The sequence below is a fragment of the Pelophylax lessonae genome (assembly GCF_965119305.1).
Source record: "Pelophylax lessonae genome assembly, chromosome: 2".
In the NCBI taxonomy this organism is placed as follows: Eukaryota; Metazoa; Chordata; class Amphibia; order Anura; family Ranidae; genus Pelophylax; species Pelophylax lessonae.
The window spans coordinates 611618864-611643639 of NC_138769.1; the positions used below are offsets into that span (position 1 = coordinate 611618864).

The window sequence follows — 24776 nt, forward strand, 5'->3', positions numbered from 1 at the left end:
AGTAACGCAGTGCTGAATTGCAAAAAATGGCCTGGTCATTAAGGGGTAAAACCTTCTGGTCCAGCAGTGGTTAAAAAAAAAAAAAAAAACCTACCCCTCGGTAGAAGCATGGCACACCGCGCTCTTTCTCCAGCTCTCCTCTCTTTATTCATGCACACTCTGTCTATTCTAGGTGCACACTCTGTCCATTTACACACCTTGACTTGTTTCATATACTACAAACCAGCTTTTTATTTTTTAACCTATATTAGAAATAACACGGGGATCCCGGCTTCTCCTCATTGCCTTCTCTATATCACACTCTCTCAGTGTCCTGTGTAAAAAAAAATAAAAATAAAGCAACCAAAATTGCCAGGATCAAATATGTCCGCTGTGTACGCTACCAACGTTCTCCATGACTACTACTTCTGTCAGCCAATGATGACCCCTCGAGCTATAAACCACGCCTTGTAATCCTCAGCCAATACATAGTTAGGGGCACGTCAGTGCGCGGCCGGTGATTGGCCAGCGGAGGAGGCGGGGTGTACTTCACTGTGTAGAGGTGACTCGCGGCAGTGACAGGAGTCAGGCGGAGTGCTATCTGCGGACATGGCCTTGTGTATTATGCGACCGGCGCTGGTGAGTAGCCGGCACCTGTATGTATGGGAGGTTATAGGCAGAATGCGGAGCCGTGTGCTGTACACCTGCCGTCCCACTCCAGCTGGAGAGACATTACCCGGCACAGACCATTGTAGAGGGAGCGAGGGGGGTCCTCACTGTGTCCTGACCGGAGGATCCAGGGTCAGCCTAGGTTCTGCCCCCTTCTTCTCAGACTTGGGGTGTGGGAGTACTGCATGGAGTACATACCACACTTTTGTAAACCTCACATTAAATATGAATGGAGGATATCCCCTCTATAGTGTGTGTGTTTGTCCAGAGCTTGAAGTGTCATTTCTATCTGCTGCTTCCTTCCTCTGTCTACATCACAGGTGTCAAACACAAGGCCTGCGGCCGAATGCCTTCCAGCTGCATTTCAGCAGGGAGGTGGGTTTTTGGTGTATTTTGTTTTTTTAACTGACAGAAAATGAAGATTTTTAATGCCACAATGGAAGTGCAACAGACCAGTGTGAAGAAACACATAAAATGTCACCGTCAGGCCGACGGAACGCAAATATGTGGCCTCGGGTTCAGGGGGTCGTACTGGGGGGAGCAGCAAGAGGCATTGTTAAGAGCCGACGGTCAGCTTTCTTGTAATGACAACTGATGTGACTGAGCAGCCACTTGATTGGTATTCCAAGGAGCCGGAGGGGACGTCCCCCGACCATTCTTCCAGAAGTGCATTTGTCAGGCCAGGCACTGATGTGGATGAGAAGGCCTGGCTCAGTTTCCACTCTATTTCATTCCAAAAGTGTTCAGGCCATTCACATTCCTCCACCCCAAACTTGCACATGTGTTTATGGAGCTTGCTTTTATACACTGGTGCTCAGTCATATTGGGACAGGAAGGGGCCATCACCTGTTTGCACAAAGTTGAGAGCATGAAATTGTCCAAAATGTCTTGGCATGCTGACACCTTAGGAGCTCCCTTCACTGGAACTGAGGGGCCAAGCCTAACCCCCGAAAACTTAAGGCGGAGTTCCACCCTAAAATTATACTTCCATCTTCTTGCTCTGGGTCACCTGAAAAACAAACGGATAATCGCAATTTTTTAATTTTTTTTTTTTTACTTCCCATTTTTAGAAGAAAATATACTCCCCTTACTTCCTCTTCCTCCCCTCGGTGGCCACGGCGATTCGTCACTTCCTGGCTTGCAATGATTCCTGGGAGCTGACCGTCATCGCTCCCAGGAATCAATGCGCCTGCACCGGCCCCGACGTCAGTTCCGGTGTAGGCGCCGTCATACCTTGCTAAACAGCTTCTGGGCATGCCCAGAAGCTGTGCAGGGATAACGCTGCAGACCCAGAAGTGACTGCGGGGCCGGTGCAGTGCATCGTGGGACCAAAGAAGACGGAAGAGGATCGCGCTGGCTTCAAGCTGCCCACACCTGAGATGGCAGCGCTGGACAAGACCTTTTCAAGGTAAGTATTTCTTCTAAAATGTAAGTGCAACCCAGGACAGATCAGAGGCTATCCATTGTGGAATGCACTAGCCCTGACCATCCCGGGGGGATTTTTATTTAAAAAAACTTTCCCAGGGTGGAACTCCGCTTTAAAGCATGTTGTCATAATGCATGAGAACACATCTGCTTTATGTCCTTCGCATTGTGGAGCAGTTTGCGCTAAAAGGTTGTTTTTGAATTGTCAGGTGACTTATAATGAATGGGCAGCCTTAATGCAATGCACATTAACGCACCTCTTGTGTGGAATGGCCCTGAGGGTTACAATTACTGATGTTTTTTTGCTTTCTCTGATATTTGTTTCTGTCATTTGTTTTCTATTTCATCCCCCCCTCCCCCCAGGGTCAGACAGCAGGGAACAAATTTCTACTAGGGCAGGGGTCTTCAAACTATGGCCCTCCAGTTGTTCAGGTACTACAAGTCCCATCATGCCTAGTCCTGTCTGTGAATGTCAGAGTTTTTCAATGCCTCATGGGATGTGTAGTTCCGCAACAGCTGGAGGGCCGTAGTTTGAGGATCCCTGTACTAGGGTAAAGATAAACCTAGAAAAAAAGTTTACAGGAAATTTGACCTTTCTGCACTAATCAAAATTAAGTAAGAATAAAAAAAAAATCCTGTCGTTTGGCGTTAGAAATGAACCCTTGCTGTGTAACGGAGCCCACATAACTTATTTACACCTAGGTGGTCCATTGTCACACAATATAGTGGGAGTAAACTCCTATCTGACTTTTACATATAGGCTGTAAGGCTTACCTATAGGTACAGTAAATCTCCTAAAACGTGCACTGTTTAGAAGACATCTACTTTAGATGCAGTCAATGATGTCACCGACGTATGCGCTCTGAAGAAACGGTATACCCCTTGCTGTTCAGAGCCGGGCCGTAAACGGCGACTTCTGCTCCCATGCACGTAATTGACGTCATCGCCGACTTTTATATCACTGAAGACTGTGAACCCAGAAAGAAGACTGGGTGAAGATGAAAGCGCCTTCAGCTGGGACAGCATGCCGCTGGAGGGCTTCATTTTCAGGTAAGTCTGTCATAATGTGCTAGTATGTGATGCCTACTAGCACATTATGACTTGGACTACCCAGGGGCTCTTTTTTTTTTTTTTGCGGTTTACTACCACTTTAATGTGCGTTGCCTTAGGGTAGCCCATTTCTTTAGAAGGGGCTGCCTAGGGACCAAAAATTGCATAAGCATTGTCCTCCCCACAACACATTATACAACAATGCACAGTCGTGTTTTGTAAGGCTGTCTTGTTGGGGCTCTAATGAGACTGCATGTAGAGTGCGTATACTATATTGGTGGGTCATTGTTAGTTCTTACACTTGTAAGAAAAGAAAAATGAGCTCAAAGCCATATAGAATAAACTGCTATAAATATTTAAATATGTAAAAGTCCTTTGAAGTCTTTGGGTACTTGAACAAAAACCGCAAAGGTTGGCTAATAAAACCCCTTGACTGATTTTTTTTATCGGGTGTGTGTACTCAATGTGTGTTTTTTTTTTTTTTTTTTTTTTTTTTTTTTCTTCAGCTTATGGAACTAAACAAGTCCCCCTCTGTGCCATACTTAGATGGATGCCTAAGCAACAGTTTTCTATTAGTCCTGCCTTCTATTAGTCTAGTCTTATGCCTTAACAATAGTCTTCTCTAGCACCAAGTCTTTACGCTTGTGCTGACAGATACCAGTACCAAGCTGTCATTGGGGGGTGTAAGGTGTCAGACACTGGAATAACCGGACACTTGTCAGTTTACTTTAAAGCTGTATACTAGAGGAGGGAGAGGAATTGGAATTTTGTCCAGACTGTCCTGGAATTTATAAAATTACTAGGTTGGTGACCTGACTTTTCTTTACTGACGTTAGTGTTACTAAACCCACAACAGTAAAATCAGTCTGTATATGCAGTAAAGCATGCTTATACTTGCTGTGAAACCTGAGGCGTTAATCCTCTGCATTGTGTAAAAAGGTGTTTGATTCAGTCTTCTCTGATCCTCACCTTCTTCCACTGTCCACAATCCATCTCTGATAGACAGAGCCTTTGGGGTGACTCTGCACATGCTCAGTTTGGTGTGTATTGCTGGAGAGGTTTTTTTTCTTGGTAGGGTGCATGCAATCAGCACAGGGCCAATCAGCACTGTCCAAAGAGTAAGTAGTTGTGTAGCATCATAGGACAGTTCAGAGTAGAATGAAAACTCCTACAAGCTTTAACCAGACACTGATAGAAGTCGCAGGACTGCTATATACTGCTGATGAGAAGATATTTATCAGTTTAAATTTACTGAAATAATTGTGTTTTCATGTTCTGTGCACTGTGGGAGACTTTACTTTAATATCGGGCACTTTTACCCCCTTCCTGACCAAGCCACTTTGAATGACAGTTGCACAGTCATGTAATGCTGTACCCAAACTCAATTTACATTTTTTTTTTTTTTTTTTTTAGACATAGTTTTCCCTTGGTGGTATTTAATCACCACTTTTTTGTTTAACAAATGAAAAAAACAAATGTTAAAAAATTTTTAGTTTGTTACAAAATTTGTTTAAATAAATTTTTCCCCTTCACTTATGTGCACTGATGGGGTTGCACTGATTATCAGCGCAGACAACCCCCCCCCCTGTCAGGAGAGCCTCTTATTGCCCTGTCAGCATGAGTAGAAGAATGCAGATAACAGCACGTTCTATTAGCACTGATCCTCTGTGATTGGACACAGCTGATCGCATGGTAAAGAGCCTTCGTCATAGGCTCTTTACCGAGATCGGAGATGGGGGTGTTTCAGAGCGTTGCACCGTACCACCGATCGCCACACTGCGTGCCCCCCCCCGGGGGGCGCATACAGCGTGTTCTGAAGAATGTCATATAATGGCCAATCAGGACAATGGAGCCCCCACCCAGCTGTCATTCTATAGGCCGGGCAGGAAGGTGTTAAGCACATACAGCCTTTTTTCCCCCAGTCTGATGTGACGGAGGAGCAGCATATGACTGATCAGGTAAGCTGTCAAGAGTGCTCAACTATGCCCGCCCCTTTGTTCACCTCTGCCATTCATACAAGCCGTTACTAGAGTCTATGAATGCAGGACTGACGGCTTATTAATAGATTCTATCCTCCATCCATAGATAATTTTTAGTCCTAAACCTGTAATTCAGAGTGGTTAGGTGTAAAGTGTGGGGTGGTCACGCACTCCTGAGAGACTGTGATGGCTTTTTAGGTATATTAACATCCACAGCACTAGAAAATAACATTGTGGAGGTGCATGGTCAGAGGAGGATTTAACCCAGAAGAGGAATCGGCACAAGGGATACATCCTCTTGACTGGGAGTTATGTCCCTTGTGCTGAATTATTTATTTTTTTTTCCGTTTCATTTTGGCTGCACTTAGGATTTTACATAACTAAAGGCTGCATGCACGCAGGACGTTCTATACTCTCCTAAAAGCCTTTCCTCCTAGGAGCAGCATTTTGGCAGAAAAACTGCCTGACTCTTGTAAAAGTGTCTGGTGCTTTTGCAAGCATTTAGGAGTGTTTTATAGGTGTCAAGTGCTTTAGTGTTTTATTTCATAATTCTGGCCATTGAAATGATTTAATACTCGAGCGCTAAACTCGTCTAGCATTATCATGTTTACAGAGTTTTTCCGCCTAAATCTTGCTGCTCCAGGATGCACTGGCAGTGGGTTTTTGTCTGCCTCTGAAAGCTCCTGTCAGTAAATGCTGCTAAAATCCTGTGTGTGCATGGACACATAGGCTAACATGGAGGGGAGTTTAGAGGCAGGAAAGAAGTGCTATTCGGCCCTAGAGGTCGCTGTAAAAATGTCCAGTGTGCATGAGGCCTAAACAATATGTTGACTTTTGCAGGGGCAGACCACAATCTTAATGTCTGTGGGTATGTTGGGACTGCATTGGACACCCTTGTGGTATAGTCCATGGGGAACGGAGTTTTATCAGCCTAGATAAGGCAGTTGGGTCCTTTTTAACACGGTCCGCCTATGTTGGGTGGAGTCCATGCTGATCAGCTGATCCGCGCTGAGCAGGGATGTGACGCCTCCCTCTCCGCTCTGTGTGCGGAGAGGGAGGTGTCACATCCCTGGTTCTCGTCTGTCCACTCTCATCCAATTCCCCCTGGACGGATGGAAAATAGGGTTTCCATCCGTCCGGATTTCAGGGACAGGATCAGAATCGGATAGCAGCGGGTGTCAGCGGACATGTCTCTGCTGACATCCGCTGCCCCATAGGGATGCATGGAGCATCCAATCAGATCCGCCTAAAAAAACTGGCAGGCAGATCTGATTGGATTGTTCGTGTGAAAGGGGCCTTAGTCAGAAGCTATAGTTTCAAAAGGTGTTTGACAATCCCATACACAAATTTTACTACATATTAATTTCTCTTTTGCCATTTACTTAACAATGGCCTTTACCACTTAAGGAACAGGCACTTGACACATGTTTACAAGTTAAAATCAGTATTTTTGCTAGTAAATTACTTGGAACCCCCAAACATATATATATATATATATATATATATATATATAATATATTAGCAGAGACTCTGGAGAATAAAATGGCGGTCATTACAATATTTTGTCACACGGTATTTGCGCAGCGGTCTTTCAAACGCAACTTTTTTAAAAAAAAAAAAAAAAAAACGAACCGTAAAGTTAACCTAATTTTTTTGTATATTGTGAAAGATGTCACGCTGAATAAAGATACCTATCATGTTGCATCTAAAATTGCACACACTGGTGGAATGGTGACAAACAGTAATTAAAAAAAATCTCCATAGGGGATGTTTTAACTTTTTTTTTTTTTTAACAGTTACCAGTTTAGAGTTAGAGGAGGTCTTTTTTCTAGAATTATTGCTCACTCTGGCGATTGCGGCGCTATCCCACATGTGATTTAAACACCATTTGCGGGTATGACTTGTGTATGCGGTTTCTTTTGTGCACACGACTGTATGCAACACCTGTGACTCCCAGGCGCAGGAATATGGACCTCTGTGTGAATGAAACCCTAGGAGGGGGAATTACTTTCATTTTGGGGCGTTTCCTCACTTTTGTTGCTTCTTGAGGACTGGAAGTGAAGAGAAATGTTCCCAATAAGACACAGGAAAACATAAAATGGGCAGGGGTTTTAATCCTTTTCTACTCCACCCGAAAGTTTTGGTTATACATAGTCTTAACCGGTTGCCGGCATTGCCGACCGCCGCAAGTACATATACTGCGGCGGTCAGCCCCGGCCAGGCAAAGTGACGTACCGGTAAGTCACTAGCTTGTGAGCCAATAGCAGGCGAGAGCGTGCCCGCGGAGGCGCACGCCCGCCCCGGCTCGTTTCCTAAGTCAGTGCGTGTGACCGGCGGACCCGATGTCCGCCGGTCACTCGCGATCGTTCGCCGTGAAGGGAGAAAGGCAGGCGGCTAATGTAAACAAAGCCGCCTGTCATTCTCCTCTGTGTAAAAATGGAGATCAGATGATTCTACAATGTAGGACCGTTGATCTGTTTTTACACCAGTAGCCATGTCCAATCAGTTAGAAACACGCCCCTAGGGACATACTTGACCCCTCCTTCCCCAATTAAGTTAACCCCTTCCCTGCCAGTGTCATTTTTACAGTAACAGTGCATATTTATAGCACTGATTACTGTAGTAATGTCACTGGTAACCCCAAAAGTGTCAAATGTCAGTCAAGGGTCCGATCTGTCCACTGCAATGTCGCAGTCACGCAAAAAAAATCGCAGATCGCCGCCATTACTCGTTAAAAAAAAAAAAAAAAAAAAGACAAATATTTCCCTTAGTAAACGCAATCACTTTTGCGCAAACCAATCAAAATGCGCTTATTGTGTTTTTTTTTTTTTTTTTTTTTTTTTTTTTTTTTTACACCAAGCATATGTAGCAGAAAACAAATTGGCCAAAAATGTTAAAAAAAATTTTGATTCTTACGTTTTTTTGGGGGAATTTCATATAAAAAATGTGAAAAATATTATTGTTTTTGCAAAATTGTCACACTTTTTTTTTTTTTTTTTTTTGGTTTTGTTTATAGCGCATGATCAAAAAATCGCACAGGTGATCAAATACCACCAAAAGAAAGCTGTTTGTAGGAAAAAAGGACGTCAAATTTGTTTAGGTACAGCGTCGCACGACCGCACAATTGTCCGTTAAAGTCACGCAGTTCCGAATTGAAAAATAGGCCCTGGTCAGGAAGGGGGTAAAATCTTCCGGGGCTTAAGTGGTTAAAGGCAGACTTTCCCGTTTTTAGACAAATGTAGGACTAGGTAAAACAAGCCACTGTTTCTTCAGAGCAGAGAAAGCTATGGATTTGAAAATGAAATCGTATAACTGAGATCTCCCCCCTAATAATCTGGAGTATTTGTTTGAGCCTTTGATAGTTTGGGAATGTGAGTATAGCTTCCAGAGCTCTGAATATATAAACCAAATGAAGCCACGGAGGTGACTGCCAAGTCATCTGCTCTTTGTACTCTTTCCACTATCGGTTCATGCACCCAGCTATTTTATATGACTTTAATATTGCTCAGGCTTGGCTTGTGGATGCTTCCAGGCGTGCACGATCCATTGCAGTTATTGGCAGTAAAATAAACACACTAGTCTGGATAAACATGGAGCCCCGTGTACACATTGGAAACCACTTTTGAGTTTAATGCAGGGTTGTTAAATGTTTAATCATTGTCGTCATATGTTGACGCTGAACGGAACGGGACGATGGCAAATGTATTTGTAGTGTGAAAGCTCTTTGGAAGCAAGCCCTGATTTAGCATTTGATTTGTTGATATTCGTAATCTACAGTATATAGTATGACCTTTATGTAAACGAAGGACAGATAAGTAGACCTGAAAATCTAATAAAGCAGTGTGCTTTGTCCAATCGGAGTAAGGTAGTTCTAGATCAGACCACATTACTCATTTGCTGTGTAGTCTCCAGGGGTAAACCAGAGCAGGATCTGACCAATCTGTGTGGTGCCTGGATTACAAGACTAGCTGAACAGTACTCATGGCGATAGACTGTAGTAATCCCTTGCAAACAAACTCTATTCTGTCAGTGGTGACAGATCCCAAATAGTGGTCACAACCAGTCGGATGGATGTGGGAGTTTTTGTCGCTATTTTGGTACGCAGACGGTGTGGAGAACTGCCAGAACTCAAGGGGTGCCGGCACTCCTGGCTGGAGGTGGGGCACAAGGCCTTGAGTGGTTTCAAGGCAAGAACTACCTTCCCTAGAAGCATTCTGGAGAAGATGATTGGTTTGCTGTGGAGGCAACTCAAGATTGTTCCACACAATTTCATCCATGGGGACCAGGATGTTCATCTTCTGCTACATCCAATGGCATTTGGTTGTCTTTCTATGGCTGTATGGTTGGGTTTTGTCAGAAGTACTGTGGGCAGAGCGGTGAAATCGGAGCAAGTAATGTCAGTACAGGAGGGGGGCCTGTACAACTGACAAGTAAGGCTGGAGTTCACTTTAAAACAAACCAATGCAGTGATATTTTTATCTCCTAGTGATTTCAACAACTACAACAGTTTTGGACACAAATACACTTTACTAAAACTGGCTCCTAACCTCAGCTTGTTCAATTTAGCTTTGGCAAATAAATATGGAAGCTGGTTTCTATGCAGAGCTGCACTGGATTTTACACATTCTAGTTTTCCCTTTTCCTTTTTCCGCTTGAGTTATGCGAACTGGTCGTACGGGTCGTTTGAGACTCATCAGGATTTTGAGACACTTTTTCAAGTTGGCATAATAGTCTGTTACTTCGCGTGGAATGCCGTGTCAGGTTTCCACTCAGAAAGAAGTCCTTCCTGTTGAGGTGGTGGTGCACAACATTCTCGGCGAGGTTGGGAAAATTTGGGGTCTTAAAGACATAGGTGGTGGCCGGGAGCCTGGACAAAGACATTAAGGAATGTCAGATACTCGTAGCTGCTGTCTGTCTCTGGGTGTGCGGCTTTTGCTTTCTGTCCTTTCACACCCCCTAGCTTTTAAAAAAAAAAAGGCTGGATGCATCGGTTAAATATGTAATCGTTTCCTAGCCTGAGGGTGTGTTTAGGTGGAGGTTAGGGCTTTGAGTTTAATCAGAATATGAAAATGTCTTGGTATATTTTTTTTTTTTTTTTCTGACAAAAAAGCAATTTTCAGTTTCTATGCTGATATAAGCCATTTTTGTTTGTGTGTATATGTGTATTTTTAAATAAACATTTAGGCCTCTTTCACAAAAGCGCTCCGTTTTTGTCGTCCGTTCAGTCACTCACTTTTTATTTTTTTTTTACGGACACGGGGTGACATTTGTGTCATCCGGTCCGTATGTCCGCATATCATCCCATCCGTTTGCGGATGATATACGGACATAATGTATGTCTATGGGATTGCGGATGACACCGCTGACATCCGATTTTGCGTCCTTTCCGTTTTTTTAAACGGAAGAAAAATGGGGTTCTGTTCCGTTCCAAAAAACGGAACAGAACTGAAAGGACGCAAATCGAATGGTCATCGGCTGACAGCCGCAATCCCATTGACATGCATTATGTCCATATATCACCCGCAAACGGATGGGGTTATATACGGACCGCCCGTGTCAGAGGCCTTAGGCTTCTTTCACACGGGCAGTGCACCCGACAGTCCGTTCTGCTCAGCGGGGGAACGATCCGCCGATCCTCACTGAGCAGGCAGATGACAGCTCCATCTCCACTCTGTGTGCAGAGCTGTCAGATCCCCGCTATCCTCTATGGGGAGATCGGATGAGAATGGACCGCCTGTCCGTTCTCATCTGATCCCCCAAACGGGTGGAAAATAGGGTTTCCATCCGTCTGGATTTCACGGATAGCAGCGGGTGTCAGTGGAAATGACTCCGCTGACATCCGCCGCTGCATGGAGCCTCCGATCCGCCTGAAAAACTGACAGGCGGATTAGATGGGAAAGCCCGTGTGAAAGGGGCCTTACACGTTCTAGTTTTAGTAAATCAACTCCAATGTCTTTTTATTGTAACTATTAACCTTATTCTTTAAAAAAATGATCGCATTAGGAATAAATGTTGATCAGTTCAGCAGTGGGACTAAGCCCCCGGTCACACTGGTGTGACTTGTTAAACAATTGGACAGTTCATCTGCATTGGAAGCTTTGGATTTTGAAAAGTTCCTGCACTACTTTTTGCAAGCTCAGGTGCGACTTGCACAGATGTCTTCCAAGTCGCACCTGAAGTAGCACTGAAATGCTACTTTAAGTGACATAGCATGCTTTCAATGTCGTGAGTGGTGTGACCTGGGTGCCATGGAGAGATTCATTGATTTTGAGTTGACTGAATGGTCAATGTGGTGAAAAACCTGTATGTGTAGCCAGTATAAGGATGAGGATGTGCCAAACTTGCTATTCATAGTAACCTTTCATTTTGCAAGACAGGTTTTTAAAATTGAATTTGTTGGTATTGAAGTGTTAAATTTTTTTTTTTTTTTTTTTTAGGCACTAAAATATGCACACAGAGCTTATTCATCACAGCGCTCCCTAAATGTAAGTATTGTGCTCAGTGGACAATGGAGTTATTAGAGACAATGCACTTATGCTGGCCATACACTATACAAAAAATAATTTAAACTCCTCCTTTTTCGATAAACGAACACTCGGCCATGGGAGATAATGATGGTGCCATCATGTAATGATCAATAAATCATTCAATGGATGTAAATAAATCTGTTTTTCACATACCAAGTGCAAACAGTTTGGGCGAGAAGCACATTAACCTTTCAGTTTATCGTTCGTTCGGCAGAAAATTTCCAAACTTGTCTTGGTTTTTTGGCTAAAAAACATCACAACTGACTACTACAGATTTGCGTCCAACTGGTCAAAAAACAAACTAACTGTTCAAATGACTGAATTTCGGCTTCTTTTTCGTGTAGTGTATGGCCAGCATTGAAAATCTAGGTGCTCAGAACAACCCTTAATCTAATATATAACCGTTTCCTTACGGCAACCACATATAGAGTTCTCAAAACCCCCTTCGCCATCACACATCCTACCACACTATTCTTGCCTCTCTACCGTCAGCTCATAGATTTGTTCACCATATACTACACTGCCCTCAAAGGTGGCCATATGCACTTTTTTTTTTTTTTTTCTAAACATGCACACATTCACACAGGCTTCATTTAACCACCTTGGAACGATTTTTGTCATAGTTGTTTTTGAATGTATGATTTTTATTTTAGGAAGTGGTGATTGCCAGTGCGGTGAGGACCCCAATTGGGTCATTCCAGGGCTCCCTGGCATCTCTTCCTGCTACCAAGCTTGGTTCCACAGCTATTAAGGCTGCTGTCGAGAAGGCAGGTTAGTATAATCCCGGTATACAACAGAATGTGGAATCGCACCATATGGATAATCTATGGCCTCCTCCCTGACTTGAGACTTGTGAGCCATGTGTGACCATTGCTTAAAAGAGCCTTGCAGTGAATACATGATTAGGAGTGGAGTCCATTTCTAGCAGATATTTTTCATACTTGCTGGATCTTTACAAAGATAAAAATTGGGAAATGGCACCTATTGCTGGTATTTACTACATTGTGTGTTTTTTTTTTTTTTGGGGGGGGGGGAGGATGGGGTTTGCCCTAACGTACGTTTAAGGTTCTACTAACGCAACTACAACTGACGCACTAACAATGTCCTCTTACAGGTATTTCTGAAGAGGAGGTGAATGAGGTCTACATGGGCAATGTCCTACAGGCTGGGCAGGGACAAGCACCCAGCAGACAGGCCACTCTTGGTGCAGGTATTTTTTTTTATACAACTTTATGCATAAAGAGTAACCAATTCTAATCGGGACTCCAAATTTTTATAAGCCTGCCAGAAACTCATTTAAAGTGGTTTTACATGCTTGTCGTATTGTATCTAATAGATGAATTTGCAGGTTCGCTCTTTACAAAATTGCTTCATGCCAACTGTTCAGTCGGCATTCAAGTAATTGTAAAGCTTACATTTTTTTTATTAAAATAATCATGCTCTGTGTAATTTGTGCACAGAGCTGTCCCCCCCCCCCCCCCCCCCCCTCAGCGCTCTTGGCCCCTCTTCTGTGTCTGCCTCCATAGCCAGCGCTCTCTATGGGAGCAGACATGCAGGCTTGGAAGGTGTTTTTTTTTTTTTTTTTTTTTTTTTTACCTCTATGCATTGAATCTGTAAAAAAAAAAAAGTTACAAAAAAAAAAAACCCTATAGACTTTGGAACTACTTTACATTTAGACTTTTTTATAAAACACTGTATAGCTAAACCGATCGGTTCTTTGTCTGTAACACACTTTTGATGTAACATTAATTATAATGACTGCACATAACCCATCTTGTCAAAGACAATCCACCCAGCCCAAAGCTCCAGCCCTATGGATGATCTGGCTCTGAAGTTGATGTAATTTCTGTAATGGTAATGTGTTTAGCAAGGAAGTAGTGTGGGTAAACAAAGCCATAACATTTAAATTCTTTGCCATGTCCGTGTTTTATTCCGCTTTTTTATTTTTTCTTTCTTAGGCTTACCAATCTCTACTCCCACCACTACCATAAACAAAGTCTGTGCCTCTGGAATGAAGTCCATTATGCTTGCAGCACAATCTCTGATGTGTGGACACCAGGTGAGGGATATGTCCATGTGATTAGACAGTTCTGAAAACTGATAAAATGTGTAGGAAGATAAGCTGAGGTACACACCGCTCCAAAGGCTGACCTGTAAGATCCTATGCTGCCATACACTCCTGGCAAGGAAGGGAAGAAAGGTAGCGGCACTTCCAGGGAATAAACTGCTCCTTTATTGGAAAATTGTTAAACATTGCCATACACTCAACCCACAGAGGGTCAGCAAACATGTTTTACACTCCTGTGCTTACTCCTTGCTAAAATGTGTACAAGGCTGCCATCCAATCCAGAGGCATCTTGCACGTTGTATACATGCTGCTGCTGATTCTAGGGCACGAAGGTGGAAACAAGTTTTACAGTTTCCCCTTTGAGAAGTTAAATCCTCTGACCATATTATGGGTAAATGCAGACTGGCTGAGTGTCCTGGCTTTTTTAACATTTCTTGTGGTTTTTGTAGAAAGTACTATTTAAAGCGGTATTAATCCAAAAACAAAATGTAGTAACTTTTTTTTTTTTTTCTTCACTGACCGTTTGGTATTATACTGTCACTCTTCATGGCTAGGCAGAAACTATAGTCGCTAGTAGCCAAAGTAGATATGGCCCTGCAAAGGAGACCTAGCAAGAAGCGCCCCCGCCATCACCTGTATCCTGTCTCCTCAGATTTTGAAGTTGATTTTGGCCACCGCGGACAAGAGTCAGCCCACTTGGTCTGCGTCCACACACGCTGAGTGCTTTTAAGAGTGAGGATGACTCCTCTGCAGCGGTGCATTAAAAAGCATCGGTGAAGGCCCTGATTGTATCCGAGCGGCAAACTTTAAAGTTGGAGGACTCAGTTGCTGCTGAGTCGGCGACACCAGTGCAATTTGGCACCCGCAAATCTCTCCTGCCTATTTTGACGAGATTGTCACTAGTCAGTGGGGTTCCCCGAAACGCAGGGTTGGAATACCTAAGCGTTTTGCTAGAAGATATCCCTTTGAGGAGTCTCTTGTGAAGAAACGGACGGTTCCATCAATGCGCTCAGGTTTCCAGGCTGAATAAGACCACACTTTTGCCGGTGGAAGATTCCCTGTCTTTTAATTTTAAGGACCCTGTGGACAAAAGAGCTGAGGCTCCGGTCAGGTACCTCTTCACTGTGGCCGGTGTTTTCTATTACCTTGGTATCCAGACCTTAACGGAATGGACAAAGGTTTTTCACCAGGATCTGGAGGGGAGTCAACATCCTTCAGAGCTGGCAATTTAGTTGATCCAAGGGTTACAGTATATTTGTAATGCATCCTTGGATGCGGCCCCCCTGGCCAGCAGGGTTTCGGTGATGGCGGTGAGCCTTTGCCACATGATCTGGTTGAACTACTGGTTAGCTGACCCGGCTTAAAAAAAAGGTACTGACTGATCTTCCCTTTTGTAGGTGACCCTTTGGTGCCTCTATGGAAGAGATCATTAGGGGCATTATGGGAGGCAAGAGTACTTTGCTTCCACAGGCAGCTAAGGGCAAGGAACCTCACCGTAAGCTGGGTCCCTTCTTTCGGCTCACAAGCGGCCCTTTTGTCCATCTGGATTGCTAAGTAAAGGGCTCGAGATCCACCCGTAAATTTGCAGGAGGCTCTGAGACCCTGAAATGGTAAGTACAAAGCCGGCGTGTCTGGTTCTGCTGACAAGCCTTCCCCAGCCTGAAGCACCCTCCCCGTGTCTGGGGATCTTTCCGGATCCATGGACCTTGCTCATTCAGGACAAATTGGTCCACAAACCGGTTCGGTTACAAAATCAAGTTTCAGACCTTGCCTCCGGCAAGGTACTTTACTTGCCGGAGGCAACAATGCCTGTCTTCATAGTGGCTACAGAGCCTCTATGGAGCAGTGCAGGACCTGTTAGCACAAGGAGTTATTGTGCCAGATCCAGAGTCGGAACGTTTCCAGGGTTTATTCAAATCTGTTCAGTTCCCAGGAAGGCAAGGTTTGTGCGATCTTGGATCTCAAGGCTCTGAACCACTTTGTGCGGGTTCAGAAATTTTGGATGGAGCCCATCCGCACAGTAGTTTTTTTTTTTTTTTCTTCCATAAAGGAGGCCTGATGGCTATCATTGAAGGACGCCTACCTCATATTCCAATATGTCAGGCATCAGCATTTTCTTCGTTTTGCTCTAGGCGAGGAGCACTTTCAATTCGTGGCGTTGCCCTTTGGTCTCCCTTCAGCTCCTCGAGTGTTCACAAAGATTTTTGGCCTTGTTACGCCAGAAGGGATCGTGGTACTGGGTTACCTGGATGATCTGCTTCTGCGTGCAGGGTCTTCCTCAGCTCTAAAAGTCAACTTGGAGGTTACGGTGTAAACTCTGCAGTTTGAATGGACACTGAATTTTTAGAAATCAGCACTCTTCATCCACAAAGCTGGACTACTTTGGTCTGATGCTGGACTCATCTCCAGCCTGTTTCTTCCTCAAACAAAACTGCTGAAACTACAGGAGGCTGTTCGGCTCCTGTTGTCCAACCATTGATCATCACTCAGGGCTTGCATGCAAGTGCTTGGTTTGATGGTCTCCACTTTCGAGGCGGTACCGTTTGCGCAGTTCCACACCAGACCTTTAGCAAAGGTAGATTCTGATCAAATTGGACAATCTGATTCTGTTGAGTCGGGGTTTCGAGGTAGTCTCTCCCATGGTGGCTTTGCTCCCTGGCCCTTCGTCTGGGAAAATCTTTTCTTCTCCTGTATTGGACTGTAATCACCACCGATGCCAGTCTGTCTGGACGGGGCGGTGTCTTGGGAGAGTGTTGGGCCCAAGATGTCTGGACTTGAGGAGTCCAGGCTGCTGATCAACATCCTGGAAATTCGGGCAATCGGACTCTGTCTCAGTGGACGGATCGTCTGCAGGGGCGCCCTGTGCGGATACAATTGGAAAATGCTATGGCTGTGGCATATGTCAATCAAGGGGGCAAATTGCCCTGGCGGCCCGGGAAGTGGCTGGCATCTTGAGGTGGGCAGAGCAATATTTTCCAGCCCTCTGCTGTGCACATTCCGTGGGTGGAGAATTGGCAAGCTGACTATCTGTCGGCAGACGTTGGATCCGAGAGAATGGTCTCTTCACCCGGAGGTTTTCCATAAAATGTCTTTGGTGGGGTACCCCCGATGTGGTCCTGCTGGCTTCCTGTCTCAACAGATCATGGGTAATCTTGACGATCTCCTATTAAGAGAAGGCTCACTCGGCTCTGTTGGGCGACCTGTCAATTACAGTTTAGACCCTTGAGGAATTCGGGTGGACGATCAATTTTAAAAAATCTGCTCTGACGCCCTCAGTACAGTTGCCTTATGTGGGGCTGACTCTAGATTCTGCCTTGGCAAGGGTTTCAGAAGTTGCTGGGGCAATCAGGTTGCTGTTGGAAACTGATCGGTCCTCCCTACTGACTTGCGTGAAAAGATATCAAATGTGTATAAATAAGATAACAACTCAATTTTTTTTTTTTTTTTTTTTAATTAACATTAACATTGAGTTATCTTATTTATGTTATTTAGACACATTTATTGATATCTTTTCACTTGGCGCAGCAATATTGTTTGTTGATTATAGTCACTGGTGTTTTGTGTTTAGCACTGATTGTTTGCAGCCTTGTGTGCACTATTTTGTATGGTTTTTGAATTATTTGAATTTTATGGTTTGCACTGATTATTACTGTTTTATTCTCCCTACTGACTTGCATGAGACCCTGGGTCTGATGGTATTGTAACGGAGCTCCAATACCCAGCCTAGGTATCTCTGCTGTATAATCCTTGAAGCTGAGGAAATTGTAAAATATCAAATGCAAACTCCCCCCCCCCATAACTGGACGAAATAAAATATCAAATGCAAACTCACCCCCCCCCCCCCCCCCGTAACTGGACGACACAGTTCTGGGAGTCAACTGGTTTATTGGAACACTCTCACAATATATACAGCACAGGGGAAGCATCCCCCCTCAGTCAGATTGCCCCATCATGTCAGGGGTTGCCTGAGTACATTCCTATGCAGATGGGTTTGTATAGAGAAATATAATTAACATATCTAAAGAACAACCAACCCAAACAGTGTACTATTTCCACTCCAACTAACAGATGACAATTATTCAATCAACCTGAGCCAATTGGGTAGCAAACAGCTGTCCTCAAGCTCCTGGAATACAATACACATTATCAATACATAACAGCTGCAAGAAAAAGTATGTGAACCCGTTGGAATGATATGGATTTCTGCACAAATTGCTCATAAAATGTGATCTGATCATCATCTAAGTCACAATAGACAATCGCAGTCTGCTTAAACTAATAACACACAAAGAATGAAATGTTGCCATGTTTTTATTAAACACACCATGTAAACATTCACAGTGCAGGTGGAAAAAGTATGTGAACCCTTGTATTTAATAACTGGTTGAACCTCTTTGGCAGCAATAACTTCAACCAAACGTTTCCTGTAGTTGCAGATCAGAGGTGCACAACTGTCGGGAGTAATTCTTGACCATTCCTCCTTTACAGAACTGTTTCAGTTCAGCAATATTTTTGGGGTGTCTGGTGTGAATCGCTTTCTTGAGGTCATGCCACAGCATCTCAATCGGGTTAAGGTCAGGACTGGGCCACTTCAGGAAGGCATATTTTCTTCTGTTTAAGCCATTCTGTTTTACTTCCTTGCTTTGGGTCATTGTCCTGTTGTAACACCCATCTTCTGTTGAGCTTCAGCTGGTAGACGGCCTTAAGTTCTCCTGCAAAATGTCTTGATAAACTTGGGAATTCATTTTTCCTTCGATGATCGCACTCTTTTCAGGCCCTGACGCAGCAAAGCAGCCCCAAATCATGATGCCCCCACCACCATACTTCACAGTTGGGATGAGGTTTTGATGTTGGTGTGCTGTGCCTCTTTTTCACCAGTTGTGTTTCTTCCAAACAACTCCACTTCAGTGTCATTTGTCCACAGTACTGCTGTGGAACATCCAGGTGCTCTTGTGCAAACTGTTAACGTGCAGCAATGTTTTGTTTGGACAGCAGTGGCTTCCTCTGGTATCCTTCTGGTATCCTCCCATGAAATCCATTCTTGTTTAGTGTTTTACATATTGTAGATTCGCTAAAAAGGATGTTGGCATTTGCCAGTGACTTTTGTAAGTCTTTAGCTTGCACTCTAGGATTCTTCACCTCGTTGAGCAGTCTGAGCTGTGCTCTTGCAGTCATCTTTACAGGATGGCCACTCCTAGGGAGAGTAGCAGCGGTGCTGAACTTTCTCCATTCATAGACAATTTGTCTTACCGTGGACTGGTGAACAGAAAGGCTTTTGGAGATACTTTTTATAACCCTTTCCAGCTTTATGCAAGTCAACAATTCTTAATCGTAGGTCTTCTGAGAGCTCTTTTTGTGCGAGACATTCACATCAGGCAATGCTTGTGAAAAGCAATCCCAGTACTGATGTGTTTTTTTATAGGGCAGGGCAGCTGTAACCAACACCTCCAATCTCATCTCATTGATTGGACTCCAGTTGGCTGACATCTTACTCCAATTAGCTCTTGGAGATGTCATTAGTCTAGGGGTTCACATACTTTTTCCACCTGCACTGTGAATGTTGCCATGTTTTTATTGCACACCATGTAAACATTTCATTCTTTGTGTTTAACCACTTGCCTACAGTGTACTTTCATCCCCTTCCTGCCCAGGCCAATTTTCAGCTTTCAGCGCTCACTTTGAATGACCATAGCGCGGTCATGCTACACTGTACCCAAATGAAATTTTTTTATTTTATATTTTGGTGGTATTTAATCACCTCTGGGTTTTTTATTTCTTACAAAAAAGACAGGAAATTTTGAGGTTTTTTTTTTTTTTTTTTCTTTTCTGTGAGTACATTTTGAAAATGGTTTTTCTCCTTCACTGATGGGGCGGCACTGATGAGCAGGTACTAATATGCCGCACTGATGGGACACTGACAGCTGGCACTGATGGACAGCACCATCAGTGCCCATAGTTCTGCCAGTCAGTGTCTAGATTAGCAGACACTGATTGTGGGCAGTTATAGCATTTTATTTCACTCTTGTGTAATCAGGGCACTGGTGATCAGTGCCCTGATTACATTTCCCTGTGTCCCCTATGAGGAGGAACACACTGAGTGTGAGACGAGGAGAGCCGAATAACGGCACTTCCTCATTTACATGTGACCGGATGTGATTGGACACAGCCGATCACATGGGTAAAGAGTCATGTCAATGACTCTTTACCGAGATCGGGATCGCGCCGTGTCCTAGCAACACGGCGCGGTCACGATCGCCGCTCCGCTCGCCCCCGGGGGCGTGCAAGAGAGGCTGTTCTGGTGCGCTGTTATATGACGGCGTCCCAGGATAATAGCTACACCGCTCCGCCGTCATTTGACAGCGGGCGGGTAGTAAGTGGTTAAGCAGACTGTGATTGTCTATTGTGACTTGGATGATCGGAATCACATTTTTATGACCAATTTGTGCAGAAATTCATTTCATTCCAAAGGGTTCACATACTTTTTCTTGCAGCTGTATCTAAGCATTTCTTTTAATATTTAGTAGTCAGACTTCATGGCAACAGGCTATAGGTCTCAGTGTAAAGTGGGAAAATCTTCAGTTTTCTTGAGATATGGTTAATGGATATATCACTGTCCCACTTGATGCAATCCAAACCATTATGCCACAGGTATCAAACCTTCGAGGCGGTCCCCTTTGCTCACTCTCACTCGAGGCCTCTGCAAAAAGATTATTGCGAAATGGAACAGGGATCCACGGTCTTTAGACAAGATGATACATTTGAGCCATCTCACGAGGTCTGCTCTATCCTGGTGGATCCAGTTGCCAGCTTTGTCAGGGCAAGTCCTTCCTGCCATCCTTTTGGACGGTGGTCACCACGGACGCTAGCCTGTCGGGCTTGGGTGGAGTGCTGGGGAAGCTATGTGCCCAGGGGACTTGGTCGACAGAGGAGTCTTCCTTGCCTATCAATATTCAGGAGCTCAGAGCGATCAAGTGTTGCCTGTTCCACTGGACGAATAGGCTATGCGGTTCTCCGGTTTGGATCCAATCGGACAATGCCACAGCTGTGGCTTACATCAATCATCAAGTTGGCACCAAGAGTGTCCTGGCAGGAAGACAATGTTCTGGCTGTCTCCACAGCCCACATTCGGGGTGTAGATAATTGGCAAGCAGTCGTCAGGTGCTGGATCATGGGGAATAGTCCCTTCATCCGGAGTGGTTTCATCGCCTGTGTGTTTGGTGGGGAGCCCCGGACATAGATCTGTTTGCATCTCGCCTCAACTGAAGTCCAGAGGTTTGTGGCCAGGTCTTGGGACCCTCTGGCTAATGCCACAGACGCCTTTGGTGGCTCCTTGGAGCCAGTATCGGCTGATTTATGCCTTCCCTCGGATCAAACTCCTGCCGAGGTTTCTCCGCAGGGTGGCGGTGGATGGAATTCTGGTCATTCTGGTGGCCCCAGACTGGCCTCGCCAGTCTTGGTATGCAGACCTAGTAAAATTGGCCGTCGATCCTCCGTGGAGACTTCCTTGGTGGGAGGATCTGCTGTCCCAGGGACCGATCTTCCATCCTGCTTAATGGTCGCTGGCTTTAACGGCATGTGTGTTTGAAAGCAAGATGTTGAGAGATCTTTCTGATTCGGTGTTTTCTACACTATTGAAGGCCAGGAAGTCAACATCCAGGGAGATCTATCTTCCTACATGGAAATGGTACATTTCATGGTGTGAATCGCTGAAGCTGCACCCTCACTAGTTTCTATAGCTAGGGTTTTGGCCTTTTTACAAAGGGTTGAGCAGTGGTTGGCCTTGGGCACTATCAGGCGCCAAGTGTTGGCCTTGGCTATTTACTACTGGCTCCCCTGAGGATATCCCAATTGCCTCCGTGGGATCTCAATCTAGTTTTGTCCTTCAAAGTCCTTCAAAAGCCTCCTTTTGAGAACATTAGGGAAATTTCTCTGCTTTGTCACAGAAGGTTGCTTTTCTGGTTGCAATTGCTTCTGCCCGCAGAGTGTCTGAGTTGGTGGCACTGTCCTGTCGTTTGCCTTATTTGGTGGTCCACAGAGATAAAATGGTACTCCGACTTAATCCGTCTTTTTTATTCCTAAGGTGTCAGGATTTTCATCTCAATAAAGACATTGTGTTGCCTTCCCTATGTCCTAAGCATCCCAAGGAAATTACCTTGCACTCTCTGGATGTGGTTCGGGCTATAAGGGTTTATCTGATGGTAACTGAGTCTTTTAGGAAATCTGACTTTTGTTCTTGCCGAAGGACCTCAAAGGTTTGGCTGAGTCTGTTGCGACCATGTCCAGATGGATCAGGCAGACTGTTCAGGTTTATTCACTGAAGGGTCAGGTTCCTCCTTTCCCTGTGAAGGCTCATTCTACTAGAGCGCTGAGTGCCTCTTGGGCTTTTCCCTATCCGGCCTCAGTAGTGCAAGTTTGTAAAGCAGCGACTTGGTCGTCTGTGCACACTTTTTTACAAAATTCTACAAGGTAGATTTGTTGGCATCTTCGAATGCTTCCTTTGGCCGAAAGGTTTTGCGGGCTGCGGTTTCATAAAAGAATAGTTTTTCTCTTTTTAGGGTTTTTTGCTTTCATGGGTGAGCTCCTGTTCCTAGTTGAGCTTCGTTACCCAGTTGGCTGAGTTTACGTTTACTATCTGGTTGCGTTCTCCTCACCCCTCATGCCTGCACTTCTTTGAGACGTCCCAATGGTATAAGAAGCATAAGAGCTGCGTCTGTCAATGGACAATAGAGAACTGGATTTTTGTAAAAATACTTTTCTCTTGTCCATTGAGATGCAGCACCCGCCCCTCTGTGGATGGTTTGTGACTTCTTCACTACTTGCAACGAAACTGGTTTGCTGGAGCAGGGTGTGGGGTTATGCCTATAGCAGGGATCCTCAAACTACGGCCCTCCAGCTTTTGTGAAACTACACATCCCATGAGGCATTGTAAAACTCTTGACATGACTAGGCATGATGGGAATTGTAGTTCCTGAACAACTGGAGGGCCATAGTTTGAAGACCCTTAGCCTATAGGGACAGCCTCCGTGGGTTTGGTGTTTTTTTTTTTTTTTTTTTTTTTTTTTTCCTGCCTAGTACTAATACTGCAGGGGGAAGCAAAACCCAATGGTATAAGAAGCATAAGAGCTACATTTGTCAATGGACTCAAAGAATTTTACAGTAAGTTCTTACAAAAATCTATTTTTTTTTTTTCTGCCTTGTCAGGAACTAGTGCCTTGCTGGGATCTCTGATCCTGGTCTTTTTTTTTTTTTTTTTTTTTTTTTTTTTTTTCTATAGAAATTTTTTTCTCCTGGATTTTTTCGAGGGCTACAATAACTGCCGGACTGGGCGACGGGCTGGATAATCTAGATCCAGTGGTCACCCCAGTCTGGCCTGCGAGCACGCACAGACCTCAGATCCGCGTTAGGCCGGCCATAACATAGCCCCATTGGACGGGGGCTGGCCTGCGAGTTAAACGTACTGACGGCAGTCCTTAAATCCTTTGTATTCCGAGTGTAGGTGGTCATCTTCGGGCTAACAAAAAGCGCCCCCTGCCTTCCCCTGCTGGATCAGATCCTGAATCTGATTCGGCCACCGGACGTGGGTCACCCTGCTGGGTCTGCAACCACGCACCCAGAATCCTCTGATAGTGAGGATAATTCCTCCACCTGCAACAGCGCACGAAAAGGCGTTGGTGGATACACTGGTTGTATCTGTGCGTGAGCCCTTGAAGGTGAAGGCTGCAGCTGCGACAGAGGTGCAGGTTCCCTTTGGCACTCATCATCCAGAGCAGCAAAGGCGTTTCATTTCCCTGCCTATTTTGACGTAACTTTTTGCAAAAGAGGGGATGATAAAGCGTCCCCTTGGAAGCCCTAAGCAATTTTTCTAGGCGTTACCCCCCCCCCCCCCCTATGTGGAGTCCCTTTTAAGAATTGGGCTCTTCCACTGGTGGTGGACCCTCCAGTTTCCAGATTGAACAAGACAACCATGATTCCGCTTGAAGAGTTTCCAGCCTTTAAGGATCTGGCTGACAGGAAGGCTGTGGCCTGCAATATGTACTCTGGCTGATTTGGCACTGAGGCCAGTATTCACCATTGCCCTGGTGTCTCAAACTGACTGAGTGAGCCAAGCTTTTACGCTGTGACCTGGAGGGAGAACAGCTCCCCCTGCCTTTGCTGAGCTGGGCGGACCAGCTGATCCAGGGGCTGCAGTTTGGTCGGTGATGCCTCTTTGGATGCGGCTCTCTGTTTGGGCAGTGGTCCTTCGGCATGTCTTTTGCCTCAAATGCTGGTCCCTGGACCAGACTTCTAAAAAGGCCTTTACTGATCTACCCTTTAAAGGAGATGGCTTGTTTTGGAGCTACTCTGAACGACCTCATTAATGGTCTCGCTGGGGGAAGAGTACCTTTCTTCCACAGGCAAGAGCAAGGAACCTTGTCATAGACGTGGGCAGTCTTTCTTGGCTCATAGGTTTTTTTTTTTTTTTTTTTTTTTTTTTTTTTTTTTTGTCCCTCAGGGTGGACTGACAAGGGCTCAAAGCCTTTCAGGGCCTCCTGGAGGATCCAAACAAACCTGGTCTGGCAAGCCGAGAGAACTTCTCCAGACCAGCGGACAAAGCGCCTTCAGCATGAAGATGCGCCCTCACCTGTATTGGGGGGTGGTAGGGGGTGTCTTTGCTTGTTTCCGGACCTGTGGATTTCCCTGGTACAAGATGGGTGGGTCCACAAAGTCAGTTTCCTTCCATCTTGTGCCTGTCCCCGGAACGCTTACAGGGTCTGTTTGGGGGTGGTACAAAACCTGTTACTTCAAGGGGCGATTGTCTGGTTCCGACTTCAGAACGTTTTTTAAGGGTTTTTACGCAAACCTGTTTAGTTCCAAAGAAGGAAAGTAAGATGCGTCCAATCCTGGATCTCAAGGCGCTGGACTACTTTGTGCGGGTGCAGAAGTTCAGAATGGGAGTCCTTTCGCGTGGTGGTGGCATCCCTGCATCAGCGGGATTTTCTTGCCTCCATCGACATCAAGGATGCTTACCTTCACATTTGGATATGTTCGGCTGGATTCTGAATTTTCAGATGTCTGCTCTGGTTTCATCCACAAAGCTGG

The 24776-nt window shown here is 44.9% G+C and overlaps 1 protein-coding gene across 1 annotated transcript in view; it reads left to right on the top strand.

The window, feature by feature from the left end:
- Positions 1-510: 510 nt before the first annotated feature.
- ACAT1 (acetyl-CoA acetyltransferase 1) overlaps positions 511-24776 on the top strand; it is a 76873-nt gene continuing 52607 nt past the window's right edge. The window contains exons 1-5 of the mRNA XM_082247380.1: positions 511-618; positions 11540-11587; positions 12283-12400; positions 12744-12839; positions 13588-13688. Of these exons, the coding sequence (XP_082103506.1) occupies positions 589-618; positions 11540-11587; positions 12283-12400; positions 12744-12839; positions 13588-13688 (393 nt within the window). The 5' untranslated portion in view covers positions 511-588. The remainder of the gene's footprint in view (positions 619-11539; positions 11588-12282; positions 12401-12743; positions 12840-13587; positions 13689-24776) is intronic.